This window comes from Amblyraja radiata, chromosome 26, assembly GCF_010909765.2.
Source record: "Amblyraja radiata isolate CabotCenter1 chromosome 26, sAmbRad1.1.pri, whole genome shotgun sequence".
NCBI classification, from domain to species: Eukaryota; Metazoa; Chordata; class Chondrichthyes; order Rajiformes; family Rajidae; genus Amblyraja; species Amblyraja radiata.
Genome location: NC_045981.1, coordinates 24,627,020 through 24,649,656, shown reverse-complemented (window position 1 = coordinate 24,649,656; position 22,637 = coordinate 24,627,020). Strand labels below are relative to the sequence as shown.

General features: G+C 41.0%; 1 protein-coding gene across 1 annotated transcript in view; it reads left to right on the top strand.

Annotated features, from left to right (window-relative positions):
* spata20 (spermatogenesis associated 20) overlaps positions 1 to 22,637 on the top strand; it is a 288,180-nt gene that overhangs the window by 34,667 nt on the left and 230,876 nt on the right. The window contains exons 9-11 of the mRNA XM_033044507.1: positions 7,712 to 7,786; positions 10,941 to 11,153; positions 17,574 to 17,766. Coding sequence (XP_032900398.1) covers positions 7,712 to 7,786; positions 10,941 to 11,153; positions 17,574 to 17,766 — 481 coding nt within the window. The remainder of the gene's footprint in view (positions 1 to 7,711; positions 7,787 to 10,940; positions 11,154 to 17,573; positions 17,767 to 22,637) is intronic.

The following is a 22,637-nucleotide window of genomic DNA, read 5'->3' as shown; positions in this document are numbered from 1 at the left end:
GATAAATGACAGAATTTGCCTGTGCTGATGCTTGTATCCATATCAGTCTGCTTCCACATACTCTTATGTTGCTACCCCTTCCCCTCTACCCCGAGCATATAACCTAGATTATGCTTTTAACTTTTTCTCCTTCAATAAAATAATAAAAAGCATACTTTGCCAGTTGAATATTTCATTAACTTTCTTGATTTTGTTCATTCCGATTTGAGCTTCTTGTACAAAACTAGAATGTATTTCTTATAATCATTTTAAGTTTGCTTTTATCTGGCTGAATCAGTAACTTGCAGGAAAACATCCAAATGTTTCTTTCTGTTCATCTCTCTTCAAAGATGTTGTGAAGAATAATCATCATGCACAAGGAGTCATTTTATCTCGAGTCTTTGTGGCTTGGTTGGTACGTTAATTGGCCACTAAATTATCGCTTGTGTAGGTGGGTGGCAGGAGAATCCAAGGGGGGTTAATGAGTGTGTGAAATAAAACAGGAATAAAGTCTAGCACTGAAATGCAGAGATATTAGGGCAGGTGAAAAAAACTCTTGATGAAGAGATTTAAAGAGGTCCATAAATGTGGGGGAGTGATATTGCTCTGCGAGCCAGCACAGCATTAATGAATCAAACGCCTTACTATATTACAAGAAAATGTAATAATTCCTCATATTTCTCAGATCTGGAAAGTAAGCATGAACGCTTGCTATGGATGTTGTAGTCAAATCTGTTTACATTAGATATAAAGTAACTTAAGTCGGAAACCTCAAGCTGACTGTTGACAGCATGGATAGATGTGCTTGGTTCTGTACAATGTCTTGCTCCTTATATAGAACCGCACACATGGAACCAAAGCAACACTGTAGTTTTATGTCCAAGCCATTCTGTAAATGAATTGTCTTGCCTGGCCCATCAAGCCTTACAACTCCCGAGGTTCTGCAACTCTGACATCTTATTCATTGCTGACATTTCAAATGCACCATTATTGCTTCAGTTGCATCACCCTGAGTATGGATATTCCTTCCTAAACTCCCTCACCAAGTTGCTGTTGTTTTCAACAGGTAAGACCATTGCGGTGTTCCAAACTTTATTTATTATCATGTAGCATTGTTTCAACAATAAAAGGTCTATTAAAAAATTCTGATATTGTAGAATGTGATTTCACTTTTGAAAATATGAAAATTACTGTTGCTAAGAAGTAGAAAAGCAGCACAATATATCGGTCTGATAGAGAGATTCTACATTGCAGGTGATTAGAGCCGGACACCAACTTGATTTATACATACTTTCAACTAACTGGAGCAAGGAGTATTAGGATAATCTTTACTCAAGCACTTTCCATAACTTTGCAGTCCGAGAGGAACTCTTTTCATCTTACTGAAAGAATTGTTAAATCTGGCACACACTGTCCTTGGCAAAGTGTTGTCCACCAGAAGCAGATTTCTGTTCAGAAATGAGGAAGGAAATTATCACAAAGAAAGTGCTGCAGATGTTAAATACTGGAAGTATAACAGCGATAGAGATTATAGACCACAGTAGGGATCTTATCTGTCTCTCTGCTGGCACAATCTTGGTCGGGTAAAGGAGTTAAAATGATCCCGGTTGACTTATGTCTCTGTTTGTGCACTGCCTTTCCTCCCAGGACCTTCTGCTAATCTCAGAATCCTGATTTATATCATTTTTTTTTTTTTTGGGAACGATTAATCATTTTAATCAGGAAGGAAAAATTGCGGGATTAATGATTTGTCTTTAATGAGGCTGCCGATATCTTCATGTCACTCTGTACTCAGCTTGTTGCTGTGGTTAATAAGTTTTACAAATTGCAGAACTCCATCTGTTGACAAAAACACAACAAAAGACTGGAAATAGCAGATTGTGGAATAACTTGAGAGGAAGTTAATATTCCAGATTAATAGAGCTAGTTGCTGAAGTAACAACAATTTTGTTATGTAGAGGAACTGGGTGGCAGCTGGGCTGCAGAACGGTAGGGGAAAGAATGCATGGAAAGAAATGTCTATAATTTTGTGCCCCATATAGTTGAATTGTGCTGGGCAATTATGAACATGGGGCCTTTTTAAAGTAGCATATTGTGCTAAAGCCAAATGCCCAGTTTAGTGGTATCAATAGACAATAGGTGCAGGAGTAGGCCATTTGGCCCATCGAGCCAGCATCGCCATTCAATGTGATCATGGCTGATCATCCACAATCAGTACCCCATTCCTGCTTCCCATATCCCATGACTCCACTATCTTTAAGAACCCTATCTAGCTCTCTCTTGAAAGTATCCAGAGAAGCAGCCTCCACCACCCTCTGAGGCAGAGAATTCTACAGACTCACAACTCTCTGTGAGAAAAAGTGTTTCCTCGTCTCTGTTCTAAATGGCTTACCCCTTATTCTTAAATTAATTAACCTGGTAAACCTACGCTGCACTCCCTCAATAGCAAGAATGTTCTTCCTCAAATTAGGGGACCAAAACTGCACACAATACTCCAGGTGTGGTCTCACTAGGGCCCTGTATAACTGCAGAAGGACCTCTTTGCTCCTATACTCGACTTCTCTTGTTATGAAGGCCAACATGCCATTCGCTTTCTTCACTGCCTGCTGTACCTGCATGCTTACTTTCATTGACTGATGAACAAGGACCCCCAGATCCCGTTGTACTTCCCCCTTTCCCAACTTGACACCATTTAGATAATAAACTGGCTTTATGTTTTTGCTACCAAAGTGGATAACCTCACATTTATCCACATTAAACTGCATCTGCCATGCATCTGCCCACTCACCCAACCTGTCTTCTTCTTCTCTTGTGTGGCGTGCAAAGCCTAAAGTTGTAGGACAACTTGTTCTATTTGATCTTCTGTTTGTGCACGTCGAGTTGATTGCATTAGTCGAAGCAGGGCGGACCACGTGAAGGTTGCAATCTTCCACCCCAACCCAACCTGTCCAAGTTACGTTGCATTCTCACAGCATCCTCCTCACAGTTCACACCACCACCCAGCTTTGTGTCATTTGCAAATTTGCTAATGTTACTTGTAATCCCTTCATCTAAATTATTAATATATATTGTAAATAACTGCGGTCCCAGCACCGAGCCTTGCGGTACCCCACTAGTCACAGCCTGCCATCCCTACTCTTTGTTTCCTATCTTCCAACCAATTTTCTATCCATGTCAGCACTCTACCCCCAATACCATGTGCCCTAATTTTGCCCACTAATCTCCTACGTGGGACCTTATCAAATGTTTTCTGGAAGTCCAGGTACACTACATCCACGTGCTCTCCCTTGTCCATTGTAGGATAATTGGCTTGGTAAAATTGTAAATTGTCCCTAGTGTGTGTAGGGTAGTGTAAGTGTGCGGGGATCATTGGTTTTATTGGACTTGGTGGGCCGAAGGGCCTGTTTCCGCGTTGTATCTCTAAACTAAACTAAGAATACAAGATGGGGCAAGTGGAGAAATTTATAAAAATGGGAAAAACATTATCGATAAGATTGCTAAACTTGAAAGCGTGTTGGCTTTCACTGACTTTGATTCTGTTGTTACAGGTTTAGAGTGTAAAATATTGATCATCACTTCCACCGTTTCTCAGTTAGCAACATGCTACTGTGCTCTGCTAGGTGGGTTTATGGCATTGAGCCCTGCTGGGTTTATGGTGTAAACCCCTGCCGGATGATGGCCTTCCCTCGTGTGTGTTACTATAAAATAGGAAATAGAAACAGGAGTCGTTTATTCAACCCCCGCTCTCTATCTGCTCTGTAATTCAATAAGATCACGTCTGATTTTCTTTAGTATTCAGTTCTATGTTCCTGCACCAAACTCAATTCCTTGATATTTTACTACCATTATATGGTGCACCTTGTTGTTGAGTCTAATTGGGGTAGAGCTGTATGATGACTTTAAAACAGTCCAATGTCCAGATTCCCATATGCAAGTGTGTTGGTGTGCCATTCATGTGCAAGGATTATAGTTATTGCTCCCAAACATTACCTATATCAATTTTCTCTATTTGGAGATGGATGATCAAAACTGTGGTCTGCAGTTGATCCCCTTGTCACTTCCAACCAATGGGTGTTGAGTGGTGTCGTAGCACCACAACACTGGCTTGGAATTCTATTTGTTCAATTGGCAAATCTCTATATGGAGAGTTACTTGTTAAATCAAACTTGCAAGACAGAAATTGGGTATTTGGACCCATTGGTTTGTTGTGCTGGTGTTTTGAACACCACAGCATTGTGCTTCCACATTATTTATTCTATCAGTGTAACCTATAGTCCCCTTCTCCTTCTTGTACTTATCTAGGTTCTCTTTAATGATCTTTGTTGCTGTCTTGATTTACGCATTTGTGGTAATAAAATTACCTCACTCTGAATATAAAAATTTCTTATGATGCATTATTGAGTTCGAAATCAAAAATCTTGGATTTTTATGAATAACTTAATTTAGTTTAGAGATACAGCGTGAAATCAGGCCCTTCGGCCCACAGAGTCCACACCGACCAGCGATCACTCGTACGCTAGTTCTATCCTACACATAAGGGACAATTTACAGAAGTCAATTAACTTACAAACTCACAGGTCTTTGGAATGTGGGAGCACCCCGAGAAAACCCATGCAGTCACAGGGAGAATACAAACTCCATACAAATAGCACCCGTAGTCAGGATCGAACCCGGGTCTCGGTAAGGCAGCAAGTGTACCATGTGCCACCCTACAATATAGAATGATTAGGTGTCAGGGTGAATTCAGTGTCAGCATCATATCAGGCATGACTAAAAATTGGTATTAACAGAAGCTGCTTGTATTTAATTTTCCTGTATAACCGGAACACATCCTGATGGTGCGATTAAAGGAATACCTCCAGTTATCGTAGGTAGTCTCTGCAGCGGCATTTAGCTGGCAGTTTCAATCCAATCGAATAGAATTGTAAGGCTGCAGTGTGATAGTCCCCAACCCCCTCCACACCCACCCAATGCCAACCTCTACTCAAGAGCAGTCCTTTAAAACTCTTGAGCATAACAACTGCGTGGCATTAACAAGATAGGAATCAGGAGAGATTAATCAGTCCCTCCAGGTTCTGCAGTTCTATTGGATTCTGCCTTTCTTCCATTTCACCTCTGTTCCGTATATTTTGGTATCCTGCTTGCTGAGTCTTAGTTTTGAAAGTTGATTCAGGTTCAACTTGCCCTCAGTGTGAAGAAATGCTTCCAGATCTCACTCATATCTGACGTACAGTTATGTCAACCTTGTGCCCCAGTGTTCCCTGGAAGAAATCCCTTTGCTGTATCAACCCTGTAAACATCCATTCATCATTTAAAAGACATAATTTAGGGCAGTGCTTGGTCCTCTATATTCAATAAAATACAAGCTTACTTAATCAGCTTTCCAGATTATGATGTCCTTTTAGCTTTGGTGTCATCCTGATGTACCTGTTCATAGCCATTCCAAGACTACAGAAGCCTTCCTGAAACACAGTTGAAGTTAAATGGCTGTACTGCAGTTGTAATCTGAGCAAGGCTCTTCAACTGGCAGATTATTTTCTTACTTGTGTATTCTAACAGCCTGTGGTTCTTTTTCAAAGGTAGGGTGAGGATCTCACCTTAAAAAATTAACTATTCAGGAGGCAAACTGCATATATTTTTTAAACAACTATAAATAAGATCTTAAAAATAATGTTTCTGTCAGAAAGATGTGCATTTCATAAAAATATATTTTGTGACCAGTGAATGCCTTGGAGTGGTTTATAGTTGCATCTTGCATAAACAAAAAAATAATGAAAATAGAATCTGTTTTGTTGATTGACGGTTGTGATATATATGAGCAAGGGCACCAGGGATAATGTTTGTGCTGTTCTGAGGTCGTGCATCAGGATCTTTTACCTCCTTCTGAGAGGATAGACAACAACCTCGGATAACAATTCATCTGAAAGGCGGCATCTACAACAGTACAGTGGTGGTATGTTCGTTTATGCTTGATGTTGTATTTGATTCTCTGTAGTGGTACTCGATCCCTTCTGCTACAGGACTGAGAGTGCTGCACTTAGGCTAAGTCATGGTCAGAGTGACACTTGCAGCCAGGAACTGTCACAACAGGCACAAAATCAGTATCTCTGGTTTAATTACAATGTTAAGCACTTCTCAATCTCTGGCCTGCTTCACTTTCACTCATTGTCTATGAGTGACATTTGGAACTATTTCAGGAGCTAGATTTAGAAAAACATTAATCAGGTGACAGCTAACGGAAATCAATAACTGACTGCAGTTTCAGGAAATGAGAAGTCATTCGAGACGAGACACTTGTTTTCAGAGTTGCTTATCCTAGGAATAAACAGTCGACACGAATCATATTACACTTAACTCCCAGGAACATTTCAGAGGGAGGTAATCGGGTATAACTTGTTAACCTTTCCCAAGATTCAGAAAGTTATCCGTCTTCCAAATGAAAGGATTTCTTCGCCTTTCTTTCTGTTTATTGTTGAGCATTGGAATTACATTTCTAGCTGATACCAATCTTAAACACAGAAGTTGAGCATTTTCTTTTGCAGACTGTAGGTTTATGTGGGTGTGTATCTTGTCTTTTGTAATAAGCCGAGTTTATTTTTAAATTTTTGTGTTTGGCAAGATGTACAATATTGGCACTGTGGATGGAACACACATCATTTCACTTGCTCACTGCCCACATCAGATATATTAATCTGGTGGAGAAATGGTTGACTAAAGTCCCGTCTACACTGTCCTGTCAAATGCTCCCATGGAATGCAAAGCATTGGCAAGTTACAGACTAAAGTCCCGTCTACACTGTCCTGTCAAATGCTCCCATGGAATGCAAAGCATTGGCAAGTTACAGAGTAAAGGCCTCTGATAATCTGAGATTTATTTCAGTTCAGTTTATTTGAGCATGGTATTTTTGTCTACGATGCGAGGTGAGATCTGCCCATACCATCATTCACAAGTAGCACTGCTTTGGTTTATACTTTCTCCCTACCCCACTGGGCCATCACTAAGGCCCTATCCTTAGTTAATGCAGATTATTGCAGATTATTCTCCTATACCAGTGAGGTGAAGTTGAATGATGACGCCGTTTGCATTGACATCAAATGTTTGATTACTGGGCGCGATAAATTCCAATGGCCCATGTTTCGAGGCTTTTATCTTAATACTGCATGTTAGGGTTGAGGGCATTCTGTAAGTTTGCAAATTTCTGCGGATGATGATGATAGATACAAGACATCAGGTAAGGGTTGTAGAACCGATGTTGGGGAAAATTGCAGCCAGGGCGTACAAATATTGTCAAGCACTAGGACAAGAATGCAAAAAATTCTCAGCAATGTCTCATCTTTTTAATGTTCACCATTTACTCAGAGAGTGGTAGCTGTGTGGAATGAGCTTCCAGTGAAGGTGGTGGAGGCAGGTTCGTTTTTATCATTTAAAAATAAATTGGATAGTTATATGGATGGGAAAGGAATGGAGGGTTATGGTCTGAGCGCAGGTATATGGGACTAGGGGAGATTATGTGTTCGGCACGGACTAGAAGGGTCGAGATGGCCTGTTTCCGTGCTGTAATTGTTATATGGTTATATGGTTACTGTTTGTTTACATGGGAGATGAATCAAAACTTCATGTAGTTTTGCTTCAACTTAGTCTTGAGTGACAGAACTCTGCCAGTAACCAGGTTGTTGTTTCTTTTGTTGGTCCATCAGTTATTCAGTTTAAATATTGATGCATTTTTTTACAGACTTCTGGTGACAAATTCTTTGCAGATATTGCTCGAGATATTCTGCTGTACGTCTCACGAGATCTGAGTGATGAGGTGAGTCATCATGTTTTCTCCACTCTTACCATATGTGACAATTATTTGAGACTGAGCTTTCCAGCAAGGGCCTCTTTTAGTGTGTGTGTGTGTGTGTGTGCGCGTGCGTGCGTGCGTGCGTCTGTGTCTGTGTCTGTGTCTGTGTCCTCGCTCAACAAACCTCAGCCCTTCACAATCAGCCTTGCATTCTCAACGGTGCTCATCAAATTATGACGTCAAACAACTGCAGGTACACAACGGATCAAGCAGCATCTGTGAAGTCAGAGGGATTGTGCACATTTCAGCTTCAGACCATGCACCAGTCCTGATACTGGATGCTGCCTAACCCACTGAGTTCCTCCATTGGCTTGTTTTTTTTTCTTCCAGATTCCAGTATTTGCAGTCTCCAATGACTTCAAATGGTGGCTCCCTTTCTTTGGTTAGCTGCTGACTGAAGGTCATAGATATTGTTCTCACTGTTAGAAATCTAGGATTTATACTGTGACCATCAGGACTCAAAGGAGTTTGGTGATAAGAAAGTAAACAAACCTCCTGGGTCTGATCAGATATATCCGAGGACACAGTGGGAGGCTAGTGAAGAATGTATAGGCTTCTGGCAGAGATATGGGTGAAGTGCCGGAAGACTGGGCTGCTCTGGAAAGTTAGATTGCATGGGGTCCAGGAAGAGATAGCCAACTGGGTAGAAAAATGGCCATGGAAAGAAGCAGAGGGTGGAAGATAATGTAAATGGTCATTGAGGGTGCAGAACTGATCCTCGTGGCACTACTCTAGTTACCAACCTTGTAGCCTGACAAACACACATTTATTCTGATTCTCTGTGTTAACAGTCTTTAATCTATGTTACCACATTTCTACCCAATGCAGTGAGCTCTTGCCTAATGCACCCGACTTTCATGCGACACCTTGTTAAATGCCTGCTGGTAATCCAAAGACACTGCACGTACAGGTTTCCCTTATGGACATTGCACGATTCAGCTTTCATAAAACTGTGTTTTCTATCTTTGAATTGGTTGAGTTGTTTATAAGTTGTTTTGAGATGCCGGGAGATCTTGCAATCGTGTATAAGCTAGGCTAAACACTATCAGTTATATTTTCAGTGTGAGATGTTGTGTAATTTGTAGGTGGTGGTCTTCCCAAGTTCTTACTACACTTGCCCTTTCAGGTGGTAGAAGTTGCAGATTTAGGAAGGACTGCTGAAGTCATTTTAGCAAATTGAGCAGAGCATATTGCTGATAGTGCTTGATGCATTAGCAGTATTTGTTGGAGTTGTGTATGAGGGGGTGGTGTGTTAAGTGGGGAGAGGGAAAGGAGAGTTTTAGATGGTGGATGAGGGGCTAACACATGGAATGCTTGATTTAGGGGTATCTTTCAGTTGAATTGTGTTGGAAATAATTAGTTACCATTGACTAGATGTTGAAATCGTGATGGAGACTAGTCCTGCATTTAACAAGCTTCCATGCTAAACCAAGCAGGCACTTAGTCCCATAATTTAAAAAATAGAAAATGCTGGAAATATTCAGCTGGAAGAGAAGCTGCTCATGTTACAGGTCAAAGAGCCTTTAGTAGAACAGGGACAGAGACAAAAAAGAACCTTGCTTAGCTGTAGAAAGGTTAGGGTGGATCAGTCTCTGAGAGGGAAAACTGGATGACCCTGGGGATATGATTTTCTGGTCAGTGAATGAATGGGGGTAGTTAGAGAGAGAGAGAGAATATAGATAGAACGATGTAAAAGCTACGAATCGCAGTGCATGAAAACATGCCCAACAATTACCAGAGGGGAAAATTGGAGGAATAAATACAACAATCAAGCCACAAATGCACAACTGATACAAGCATCAAATTACTTGAAGTATACAATTCAATATAGAATCCAGAAAACTGTAAAGTGTGCAGATGGAAGATGAGGTTCCTCAAGCTTGCATTGGGTGCCTTCATCAGTACAGGAGGCCACAGATGCTTGGCAGTGGGATAGAAAATTAAACCGGCAGGTATTTAATCACACAATCCCAGTGAGCAGTTTACAGCATTATTTAATTTAGTCCGTATCAAATCTTCTTGTAATTTTAGAGAACTTCGTACAATTACCCGTCAGTCTTTGTTCAGTTCTTTACAAATGCATGTACTTTTGATATTGACAGAACATCTTACTTAACGTAGTGAATCCTTGCAAAGATTTGTTCTTTCACATACTCTTTCTACTGCTCAGTTCTATCCTTCTTGAAATAAGCCCCTTTTTGGTTATGATATTTAACCCAGGTCACAAGATCCAATAACATTTTCATAATTTAACATTTGAGTTAAGTGCTTACAGGATAAGTATTTATACCTGAACAAAACACTCATTACTATGATGCTGCAGTCTTGTCCGGAATTCATTGAAACCCTCATCCATGGTTTTGTTATCTCTATCTTTGACTATTCCAATACTGTTCTGGCCCTCTTCCATCCTCAATCCTTGTGGTGATTTGAACCTCCGTGGTCCATTTTGTTTTCATATGGTTTCCAGCAGCATGTTGCATAAAGTGGGATGGAAGCAGGCAATGTTATTGACAGTGGACACTAGCATATCATCTTGGATTTGAATAGGTTGTAGACCATCTGGTTCAGGCAAAGATAATGCATAGACAAGAGTGTTTAATTGTTATATCTACGGACAAAAGAACAATGAAATTCTTGCTTCCAGCACATTTACAAGCCGGTAAATGCAATACAGATACGATACGATACGATAGAACTTTATTTATCCCAGGAGGGAAATTGGTCAATTGATAAATGTAATAATTTAAAAAAACAATAAATTAATCTCCATAAGCTAGTGCAAAAAAAACTCCAAAGTTTGTAGTGCAACTAAACACACGGTCCATAGAGGTTCATATTTGCTGAGGTTAGTGATGTGTAGTTTTCAAGATGCTGATTGTAGCTGGGAAGAAGGATTTTTTTAACCTAGTTTTTTGAACCATTGTTTTTCACATAGATTTTGGTGGGAATCAAAGGTGCTGGCCTACATCCTCCCAGTAATGTAATTAGAGAACAATGCTGCTAATTCATGAATAGGGTTCAAGGTCTGGAGAAGGTGAGAATAGTGATCTCAATATATTGCTGGTGAACCTGCTGAGAATTTTAAACCTATAATTAACACTTCCTCCCTCTACAGTCCGGAGGCTTCTACAGCGCCGAGGATGCAGATTCACACCCTTCAGCCAACTCTGTTGTGAAAAAAGAGGGAGCTTTCTGTGTGTGGACAGAGCAAGAAATCAGAGAGCTTCTCCCAGATCCAGTTTCAGATGCCACGCAAACCATAACCATGGCAGACGTGTTTGCCTATTACTATGGAATGAAAAGGAATGGCAATGTCGAACCAGCACAGGTACTTTAAGTAGAAAATAAATGCTGGGGATTATAAATACAATTTATTTGGTGAAGGGCAAGTGTTTTAAATTTAAGCCATCTTGTGCCTCTCACAGTTGATTAAAATGTTGGAGTGATCTGATACCTGATCCTATTGTGATACTAAGGACCTATATCTCTGTGATCACATGCCCTGATAACACTGTATATGTTATTTGATATTGCTTTAAGACCTGCAGCACGGTAGCATAGCGGCAGAGCTACTGCCTTACAGCGCCAGGGTTCGATCCTGACTACAGGTGTTGTCTGTATGGAGTTTATACGTTCTCCCCATGACCTCCATGGGTTTTCTCTGAGATATTCGGTTTCCTGTCACACTCCAAAGACGTACAGGTTTGTATGTTAATTGGCTTGGTGTAAATGTAAAATTGTCCCTAGTGTGTGTAGGGTAGTGTTGATGTGCAGGGATCACTGGTCGGTGCGGACTCGGTTGGCCGAAAGGCCTGTTTCCACGCTGTATCTCTAAACTAAATCTGCTTTTGGTTGCAAAGGTGCTATGTATTGCAAAGTAATCCATTTAATTAATGCAATACCTAATACAGAAGTGAGCAGTAGTGTAATGAAATGGAATGTTGTATTATCTTTCAATCTTTAACAACTTTGAACATGTATGATCTCCTAATGTTTCTTTCATAGACTTTATGGAAACTTTTATAAATCAACTCCGGTTAATGTTAGTACTCCTTATTAAAAGAAGACATCCAAATTTCCTTGTCTTTTGATTTTGCTTGTTTATTTGATTTCCACTATATAATCTGCTTCGTATACCATCTGTTGCACTTTCAGTTCTGTCCATGACCTCAGAATATTATTTGCTTGTTCTGATTCCAAAAAATGCAATTTATCACTTGTCTGCTTCGCCAGAGTTTTCTTCCAACTTAAGACATAGGAGCAGAATTAGGCCATTCTGCCCATCGAGTCAACTCTGCCATTCGTTTATGTGTGATCTATTTTTCCCTCTCAACCACGTTCTCCTGCCATCTCCCCGTAACCTTTGACAGCCTTTCTGATTAAGAATCTATCAACCTCTACTTTACAAATACCCAATCTTGGCCTCCGCAGCTGTCTGTGGCAATAAATTCCACAGATTCACCACCTTCTGGATAAATAAATTTGCCCTCATCTCCATTCTCAGTCTCTTGTTACTAATTAATGGATAATTAGTAACTGCATTATGATTGCTTCAAGTGACGATCAACATTGTAGATGATGGATAGTATTGCTCTGGCTTTTAATGCTCCCTTCCCTTTGAATCAAAAGTTTACGGGTTCTAATTTCACTTCAGAGCTTGAGGCACAAAGTTCTCAGGTGATGCATCATTAAAAGCAGGTGCACAATTGAAGGCACCAAACTTTAATGAGGGGTTAAATTGATACTCTGCCTTGTGCTCTTAGATAGATGGAAAAGCTTCTATGGTCTGATATAAATCCCTGGCAATCTTTTTCAGCATGAGTGAAAAATAATTTGATCATTGATGTCACATTGCTGTTAATGGGACCTTACTGTTTTTAGAGATACAGAGAAGAAACAGGCCCTTCGACCCACTCAGTCCGCGCCGACCAGCAATCACCCGTACACTAGCACTATTCTCCACAGTAGGGACAATTTACAATTTTTTTACAGAAGCCAATTAACCTACAAACTTGCACGTCTTTGGGATGTGGAAGGAAACCGGAGCACCCGGAGAAAACCCACATGGTCACTTGCAAACCGTACAGACAACACTCATAGACAGGATCAAACTCGGGTCTCTGGCACTGTAAGGTAGCAGCTCTACTGCTGTGCCACTTGTGTCACAGATTCTATATGATCTTTTAAACATGGTTGTAAACAGCTTGGGATACTCAAAGGGGCACCATTAAGACGTAATTACTTCTGCAATTCCTAAGTTTTGATATTCCTGAGTGTTCTGTGGAATATGTGATCAATTAGTTAGGATAATTTTACCGTTGGCTTACTTTACCGTTTGTCACCAAATCTTTCTCAAACATGCCACAAGAGAAAAATCAGAGGAGATATTAAAAATGAATTGCTTCCTGGAAAGGTAACACAAATTATTGAATGGTGTGAAGAACGCTAAAGCATAAAAAAACTTTTTTTCGAGTACAGATGTTTAAAAATGCAATTGTGACTCAGAGTTGATGTTGTCAGTGGAGGGCATCCAAGGTTGCTTAAGATGCTGGAATAGCTCATTAGCTCTTGCTTAGTGATAGTCAAAGACAGAGTGTGGAGTGACATAGAGCACAGATTAATCTCCTTCACATCCATCCGATCAGAGAACCTTTTGTAACCTTGTCATGATCATCACAAAAAAGCAAGAACTTAAATAACATTTCTCATGACCTCAGGACATCCTAATTTCCTTTATAACTTTATAGCCAGAAGACCTTTCAAAGTAGGCACTGTTGTAAGAAATGCAGCCACCAGTTAGAGCAGAATAATAGTTGATAGATAATCTCCTTAGCATTATTGGTTGAAAGATAAACCTCACAGTCTCCATCTGGTGTGGGATTTGTTATATTCATGTATACAGTCCTATCTAATGTTAGAAAATGTTGGAAGATTGGATAATTGGATGAAGAAAGGGTGGGAGTTGTCTACCACTTAATTCCTGTGACTGGTTGAAGGGAGGCAGGACAATTTGGCTTTTGGCTTCTTTATTTGAAAAAGATCTTGTCAGGATTTGAAAATGTTGAAGGAACAAAGAACCATAATTAGTAAAAGAGCAAAAATGTACGCATTGAGGATGATTTAGCTTAAGTCTGACATCCAAATCTTATCCGATTTTTATCTTGTAGAACTCACATTTGTTCTGCACTTTGCTGTTTAATTCACTCCATTTAAGATTAGAATTGTCAATGCATGTTTGGCCCTGAAAAGAAAGCATTCAAGTTTCATTCCTGGTTAACATTCATTAATATGAAGTTTTTCACGCCAAGGTAGTCGCTGCAATTTCCTTCATAATAGCCACTGCACTTTACATAATTAAAGTATTTTGAGATCTCTGGATGATTTAAAAAGCTGCAACACATAATTATGAAATGCTGGTGCACTGAACACAGCAGACAGCTAAATATTTTCAATATAATGTGATTTTATTTTAGATTTCAGTATCTAGTTTGAAAAAATTACTTCCACAAAATTGAGCACTTTGTTCCTTTGGAATGGTAATATGTCTGAAGTAGGCACAAGATCCACTGCAGCAATTGACTAATGGTTTTTTCCAAAACCTATTAATAGAATTTTGGATTATTTGATCATACATTTTGATGGTGGTTGATTGCCACTGAATTCCAGTTTGAATACAGACAATCATACGTGCCACGTCGGCCAAGCTTATAAAGTATCATCTTTGGATCATTCTTTTTTTCTTTATCCAAGTCACTTTGATGACTTGTTTGGTTGAAGAAAGGTGTTCTGGAAAGGCGAGCTGCTTCTGGGGTTTGTCCCTGGACTGACCACATTTAGATAATCATAAGAAGATCGAATTTTATATTTAATTTGAAGGAAAGAAAATGTGTGAAAGTCACATATTTTAAATGAATAAGGAATGTTATGAAGGTTTGAAAAGATGGCTTTTGGGTTGAAAATGTTGAAGGAACAAAGAGGTGAATGGGCAAGAGAGGATAAGGGATCAGATGGTTGAGGTGCAGTGACAGGCAATGAAGAGAAGCTTTCAGAATAGACAGAGTATATACATTTCAATGAGTAATAACAATAACAATGCGTAATAACAATTCCAAGGTGAAGATCCTCCGTCTGTGGTCATCTAAAAAAGATAAAGATGCTATCAGACTTGGAGAAAAAACATAATTAAAAAATGACAGTCAGCAGATTGGACAAAGTATATAAAACACGAAAGAATGATGAAAATGTTAATAAGCAAAAATTAGTTTGATAGGAAAAGCTGTCTGGAAATATTGAAGCAGCAAGAATTTCTATAGATATTTAAAATCAAAAATAAATTAAATGAGATGAGTGTTAGAATAGAAAAATAGGTCCTGGGATTTCAGTAAAATTAGGTGAATGCATCTTTTTTATTGCATTTTAAATATATATATGTAGAGGGTACCAATATCAGCCCAGAAATAGTTATAAATCAGTAAGTGGAAGGGAGAGGGGAATGTAGGAAAATTACGGTCTGTTACACGGAAGAGGTACAAAGTAAATTGCTGGAATGTAATTCCAAAGGGAGTGTAGATCAGACAAGGAAGGATGGCAGTCACCCAAATCTCCCCAAATGGTTTCTTACAATGTATTTTCACAGTTATTGGTCATCAGACTTATCAATAATGGCATGATTTTAACTGTACAAATATATGCAATTGAAGGGTAGAAAAATACCATCTGGGTCACCATAAGGGCTAAAGACCTGCTCTGTTACCCCCATCTCCCACCCAGCAGCCATGCAGTCTAGAAGAGATAAAACAAAAATAATAGGAAAACGATTGTCTGAGAAGATCTTTCCTGATTTTGTATAATTGATCAACATTGATTTTTATCATACTTAAGCCACTTTCCCACTGTACGGGGTAATTCATGAGTTCTCCCGAGTTTTCCCCTGATTCGAACTCGGAGAATGTCCGTAGCGAGTCCATAGGAGTTTGTGGATGTCTCGTAGCGGCTCGTAATGCTAACGGTAGGTACTCGGGAAATCCTGTAAATTCGTGACGTTTTTTCATCCCTGCAAAAAATGTCCATGAGTGAAAAAATACTCGTGATGAAAAAATTGTTATTTTTTACTCATACGAGCCACTACGAGACATCTACGAACTCCTACGGACCCGCTACGGACATTCTCCGAGTTCGAATCAGGGGAAAACTCGGGAGAACTCTTGAATTACCTCGTACAATGGGACAGGGGCTTTAGCTATTTGGTCTTCCAGCCAAGAAATCACTGGGAAGAAATCAGAGCATAATTGTTTAAGAAGGAACTGCAGATGCTGGAAAATCAAAGGTAGACAAAAATGCTGGAGAAACTCAGCGGGTGAGGCAGCATCTATGGAGAGAAGGAAATAGGCGACGTTTCGGGTCGAGACCCTTCTTCAGACTGATGTGGGGGTGGGGGGGGGGGGGGGCGGGAAGAAGAAAGGAAGAGGCGGAGACAGTGGGCTGTGGGTGAGCTGGGAAGGGGAGGGGAAAGAAGGAGAAAGCAGGGACAACCTTAAATTGGAGAAGTCAATGATCATACCCAAGCGAAATATGAGGTGCTGCTCCTCCAATTTACAGTGGGCCTCACTCTGGCCATGGAGGAGGCCCAGGACAGAAAGGTCGGATTCAGAATGGGAGTAGGAGTTGAAGTGCTGAGCCATCGGGAGATCAGGTTGGTTATTGCGAACCGAGCGGAGGTGTTGAGTGAAGCGATCGCCAAGCCTACGCTTGGGGTCTCGCTGATGTAGAGCAGCTGACACCTAGAGCAGCAGATGCAATAGATGAGGTTGGAGGAGGTGCAGGTGAACCTCTGCCACACCTGGAAAGACTGCTTGGGTCCTTGGATGGAGTCAAGGGGGGAGGTAAAGCGACAAGTGTAGCATTTCCTGCGGTTGCAAGGGGAAGTGTCAGAAGAGGGGGTGGTTTGGGTGGGAAGGGACGAATTGACCGGGGAGTTACGGAGGGAGCGGTCTCTGCGGAAAGCTGAAAGGGGAGGAGATGGGAAGAAGTGGCCAGTGGTGGGATCCCGTTGGAGGTGGCGAAAATGTCGGAGGATTATTTATTGTATGTGACGGCTGGTAGGGTGGAAGGTGAGGAATGTTGGTGATTCTCTCACCACTGCAATGTGTCACTGTGGCCAATTATAGTTCCCTTATCAATACTCCCACAGATGTCAAACACTTAACCGAGACAGGATTATACCCGTTGAGCCTTCTGGTTTAGAAACATAGACATAGTAACATTGAAAATAGGTGCAGGAGGAGGCCATTCGGCCCTTCGAGCCAGCACCGCCATTCATTGTGATCATGGCTGATCATCCCCAATCAATAACCCGTGCCTGCCTTCTCCCCATATCCCTTGATTCCACCAGCCCCTAGAGCTATGTCTAACTCTCTCTTAAATCTCTTTGGCCTCCACTGCCCTCTGGGGCAGGGAATTCCACAAATTCATAACTCTCTGGGTGAAAAAGTTTTTTCTCACCTCAGTCCAAAATGGCCTCCCCTTTATTCTAAGACTGTGGCCCCTGGTTCTGGACTCGCCCAACATTGGGAACATTTTTCCTGCATCTAGCCTGTCCAGTCCTTTTATAATTGTATATGTTTCTATAAGATACCCCCTCATCCTTCTAAACTCCAGGGCTTATAGAGCCAAGCAGGAGATGAGATTGACAAAGTTGTGCCTTCAATTCTTTTAAGTGCATTTTTTAATGCCTCTTTGTACCTTATAGGATCCTCATGGAGAGTTGAAAAACAAGAATGTCCTCATACTCCGTTACTCACCACAGTTGACAGCTGTTAAGTTTGGTTTAGAGTTGGAGAACGTGAAAGACATCCTGAGCACATGCAGAACCAGGCTGGCTGAAGCCAGGAAGAGAAGGCCATGTCCTCACCTGGATAGCAAGATGGTGGCATCATGGAATGGTGAGTAAAGGAGGTCCTAATGCTGAATGGAAAATAAAAGGAGAATTAGCAGGTGTGTTGGAGTGGCCTGGATTGACTCACTTTTCCACCCTCCCTTATCCAGACAACTCAAATTTGTTATCATTGACTGTCCCAACAGACTGATTAACATTCCTGACTTGCTTTGCACGAACCGTGTGGGGTACTTTATTGGGATTAGGACATTCTACACCCTGTAGTAGTGTGGCATCAACGTTCTGTTAGAACACTTTATTAAAAAAAAACTTGCATAGATGCACGATAGATATACGATGTCAAGTTAAACTGACATGGAGGAGGTTGGATGAAAATTAAGTCGAAGTAAACCACCTAATCCATCAAATTTGTCCTGCCATTCAGTATGATCATGGCTCTACTCCAGGTCTCAGTTTTTCAGTTCCCCATTGACTACCACGATCTTTCGAAAGATTATTTACCTCCTCGAAGTATCTGCAATGATCATGACTCCACAACCCTCCAGGGTAGAGAATTCCAGTGATTCACCATCCGCTGTGAGGAACAGTTCTTATCTATCTCCGTTTTAAATGAGCAGCCTCTTGCCCACTTGTTTGAACTTCTCTCACTGGAGGAAACCTATCCTGCCTTTGCTTCCTTAGAATCTTATAATAATAATAATAATAATAATAATAACTTTATTTATAAAGCACTTTAAACAACTGCAGTTGCCACAAAGTGCTGTACATGAGAACTCATGGACAAAAAGTTATTACAAACCATTAAAAACCGTAAAACGAAGGACTAAAAAACAGTAAAAATTAAAAGACATTAAAAGCACTAAGAACAGGAGCAATGTCTCAGCCAGTGTCGAAAGCCAGAGAATAAAAATGAGTTTTTAGGGAGGATTTGAAGATGGACAGTGAGGGGGCCTGTCTGATGTGCAACGGCAAGGTGTTCCAGAGTGCCGGAGCAGCAACAGAAAAGGCTCTATCCCCTCTGAGCTTCCGCTTAGACCTTGGTACCTCAAGGAGCAGCTGATCAGCTGACCTGAGGCACCGGGCAGGAGCATATAGGTGGAGCAGCTCAGAGAGGTAAGGCGGGGCGAGCCCATTCAACGATTTGAAAACAAATAAAATAATTTTAAAATGAACTCGAAAGTGCACTGGGAGCCAGTGAAGGGAGGCCAAAATTGGCGTAATGTGCTCCCTCTTTCGAGTTCCGGTTAAAAGGCGAGCGGCAGCATTTTGAACCAGCTGGAGATGAGCCAATGAAGCTCGTGCGACTCCAGAGTAGAGTGCGTTACAGTAATCCAACCTAGATGTAATAAAGGCATGGATTACTGTTTCAAAATGCAGCCGCTCGAGGATGGGCTTCACCTTTGCCAGCTTCCTTAGGTGAAAGAAGCTGGACTTAACCACCGCGCCTATTTGTTTATCTAGTTTAAAATCACCGTCCATCCTAAAACCCAGGTTTAAAACTGTTGGCTTTACGGACAATGCCAGTGGACCCAAGTCAACAAAGGGAGGTTCACGGCAGCCATTGGGGCCAAACAAAATCACCTCTGACTTTTTTTCATTAAGTCCCAGAAAGTTTAAGGCCATCCAGGACTTAATGTCCTCAAGACAAGACAGAAGTGATTTTAGAGAATAGTCGTCTTCTTTCCTGAGTGGCATATATAACTGGCTATCATCTGCGTAAAAGTGAAAGGAGATGCCATGCCTTCTTAAAATTGAGCCCAGGTATAGTAGGTATGTGTCTTTCAGTGGAATCACCCCACATTCTTCTAACCCAAAGAATACATATCCAACCTTATGCTTATGATCGGACAACTCAAGAATTAGGATAATTAATCCCTTTTATATATATTTTTTATTGTCAGAGAACCAAAACTGCACATTTCTGTAGGTGTGTATAACTGTAACAGTACTTTCCCATATTTAATTCCCAATCTCTTTCCAATGCAGACCAATATGTCAGTAGCCTTCCATGTTGCAGCAAAAGAACATTAAAATGCCCATGTAATAGCAATGGTACAAAATTTTGAGATTTTAAAAATCAAGTCTGCAATTTATCCCATCAGATAAAGCATAAAAATAAGTTTAATTTGACACCTAATTCACTTTCATATCTCAAGTATTTAAAAAGTTATGGCCATTTTCATACTCGGAAATGAGCATCTTGTTCCCTATTGATTTTCTATGGACATAACAAAAAAGCTGTGATCGTGAACAGTCAAAAGCCCATAACTTTCTTAAAAAACACGTTTATGTCTGTGTTGGACTATGGTGATGTTTTATATATGAATGCATCTTCAAAATGCCTACAGTCTTTGGACACGGTCTATCACGGAGCACTGAGATTTGTTACTAATTTTAAAACCCTCACGCACCACTGCACTTTGTATGCTCAAATTGGATGGTTTGCCCTGTCCACCCGCAGACTCCATCATTGGCATATCCTTATTTATAAGACTATCCTCGGTGTTCTTCCTTCATACCTGCAGAAGTATGTAATTCGAAAAAGCACAGGAACTTATCAGCTCCGCTCTGAGGACTTGTTCTTACTAACTGTACCTAAAGTCCGTACTGAACTGGGGAAAAGGGCATTTAGTTATGCTGCTCCCTTCGCATAGAACCAGCTGCAGAATGAACTGAAACTTAAGGAGCTGGTTTCTATAAACAGATTTAAATCCCTTCTTAATGATGTTGAAGCGGGCTCTTCTGTCTGTACATGCTTTGTTTGATGGTGTACTGACCGTGACTCTATTTATATGTTCTCTGTTGTTTTTTTTTAAATTATTGTCTGTAACTGTGGAACTGTGCTGCTGCCTGTCTTGGCCAGGACTCTCTTGTAAAAGAGATTTTTAATCTCAATGAGACTTCTCCTGGTTAAATAAAGGTTAAATAAATAAATTTAAAAAAAATTAAGAGAGCTGAATGAAATTTTCAGTTATCATAGATTGAAGCATTCTGAAACAAATATAAAATAATCTTACTTGGATGACCTGAAATTAAAGCATATAATTAGTTAGTTACCTAATTGTAGCTAATTTCAGACTTCAATTACTAGATCTAAACATCTATCCATTTCTTAATAAATGATTAACATTTTTAAATAGCCTAAATGTCCAAATAATATTCACAAATAATTCACAATAAAACATGATTTTTAAATCTCATTTACATTAATTTATAGGCCAAATGGAAGGAATTTAGTGTTCAATTGCTGTAAATAAATGCCCATTTAAATCAGCTTTCTAGTGGGATCCTGTGGAACGCGCTGGTTTAGAACGTTCACATTGCGGTAGATTTGTGCCCCAAATGCCCAGAAAAATACTGCGGGATATAATGGGCCCAAAATGAGCTACTCGCAATATTAAACTTTGTATAAAGGGATCTTAAGAAGCCCTTTTTAATGTAAAAATATACAGCCTACCTTCACTTATTTGCTCTATGAGACCCTGCGGTTGCTGGTGGTTTAGAGATTGATTTTTAAACTACTATAACTATTATACGAGGCCTTTAAAACTAATAATAGCTTTTGCGACGGGGTCTTCCAGCGATTTTTCGTTAATAATTAACTAGGCTGAACATCTTCGATTTGAACAGCCTAGAGAAAATCGCGTTTTAAACCCGCTCCCCTCTAAACGGCGCCAAAATCGCGCACACCCGCAGCGACAGATTTTCAGCGACGCTTCAGGTAGGCTTTGCAACATACCTACATGTAATTTACGTATTTCTATCTTTAGAGATGTATAGATTGTTTAGATTGACATCTGCGCCTTCCTCCCTCGGAACATGGACCCGTTGCAGTTCGCATACCGTCCGAACAGATCCACGGACGATGCGGTCTCCCAGGTCTTGCACACCGCTCTCTCCCATCTGGACAGCCAGAAGGGGGGCTACATGAGGATGCTGTTCATAGACTACAGTTCAGCCTTCAACACGATAGTCCCCACCAGACTGGCTGGGAAGCTAATGGAATTGGGGCTCAACACCTCCCTGTGTGCCTGGGTCCTGGACTTTCTCACCGCCAGGCCCCAGGTAGTCAAGATGGGAGGGAATACATCGAAGTCCCTCACCCTGAGCATAGGATCGCCCCAGGGTTGCGTCCTCAGTCCCCTATTGTACTCCCTGTACACACATGACTGTGTGGCTAGGTTCAGCTCCAACTCAATAATTAAGTTTGCTGATGACACTGTGGTGGTGGGCCTGATCTCAGACAACGACGAGAAGGCCTACCGGGAGGAGGTGGCTGGTCTAGCACTCTGGTGCCAGGATAACAGCCTCCTCTTGAACATCAAAAAAACGAAGGAGTTGATCGTGGACTTTAGGAGGGCGCATCATCCGAGGACGTACACTCCATTGAGGATAAATGGGGATCCTGTGGATAGGGTGAACTGTTTTAAATATCTGGGAGTCCACATCTCCGAGGATATGACATGGGCATCACATGCCTCAGCACTCGTGAGTAAGGCAAGGCAGCGCCTTTACCACCTCAGGCAATTGAGGAAATTCAGAGTGTCTCCGAGGATCCTCCAGTGCTTCTACGCAGCGGCGGTGGAAAGCATCTTGTCCGGGAACATTACCATCTGGTTTGGGAATTGCTCTGCCAAGGACAAGAAGGCTCTGTAGAGAGTAGTGCGTTCGGCCGAACGCACTATGGGAACTTCACTTGCCCCCCTGCAGGAACTATACATCAGGAGGTGTAACTCCAGAGCCAACAATATCATGAGAGACCCCTTCCACCCCTGCAGCGGACTGTTCCAGCTGCTACGGTCAGGCAAACGCCTCCGTTGCCATGCGGTGAGAACGGAGAGGTTGAGAAGGAGTTTCTTCCCAGAGGCCATTCGGACTGTAAACGCCTATCTCACCAGGGACTAACTCTACTGAACG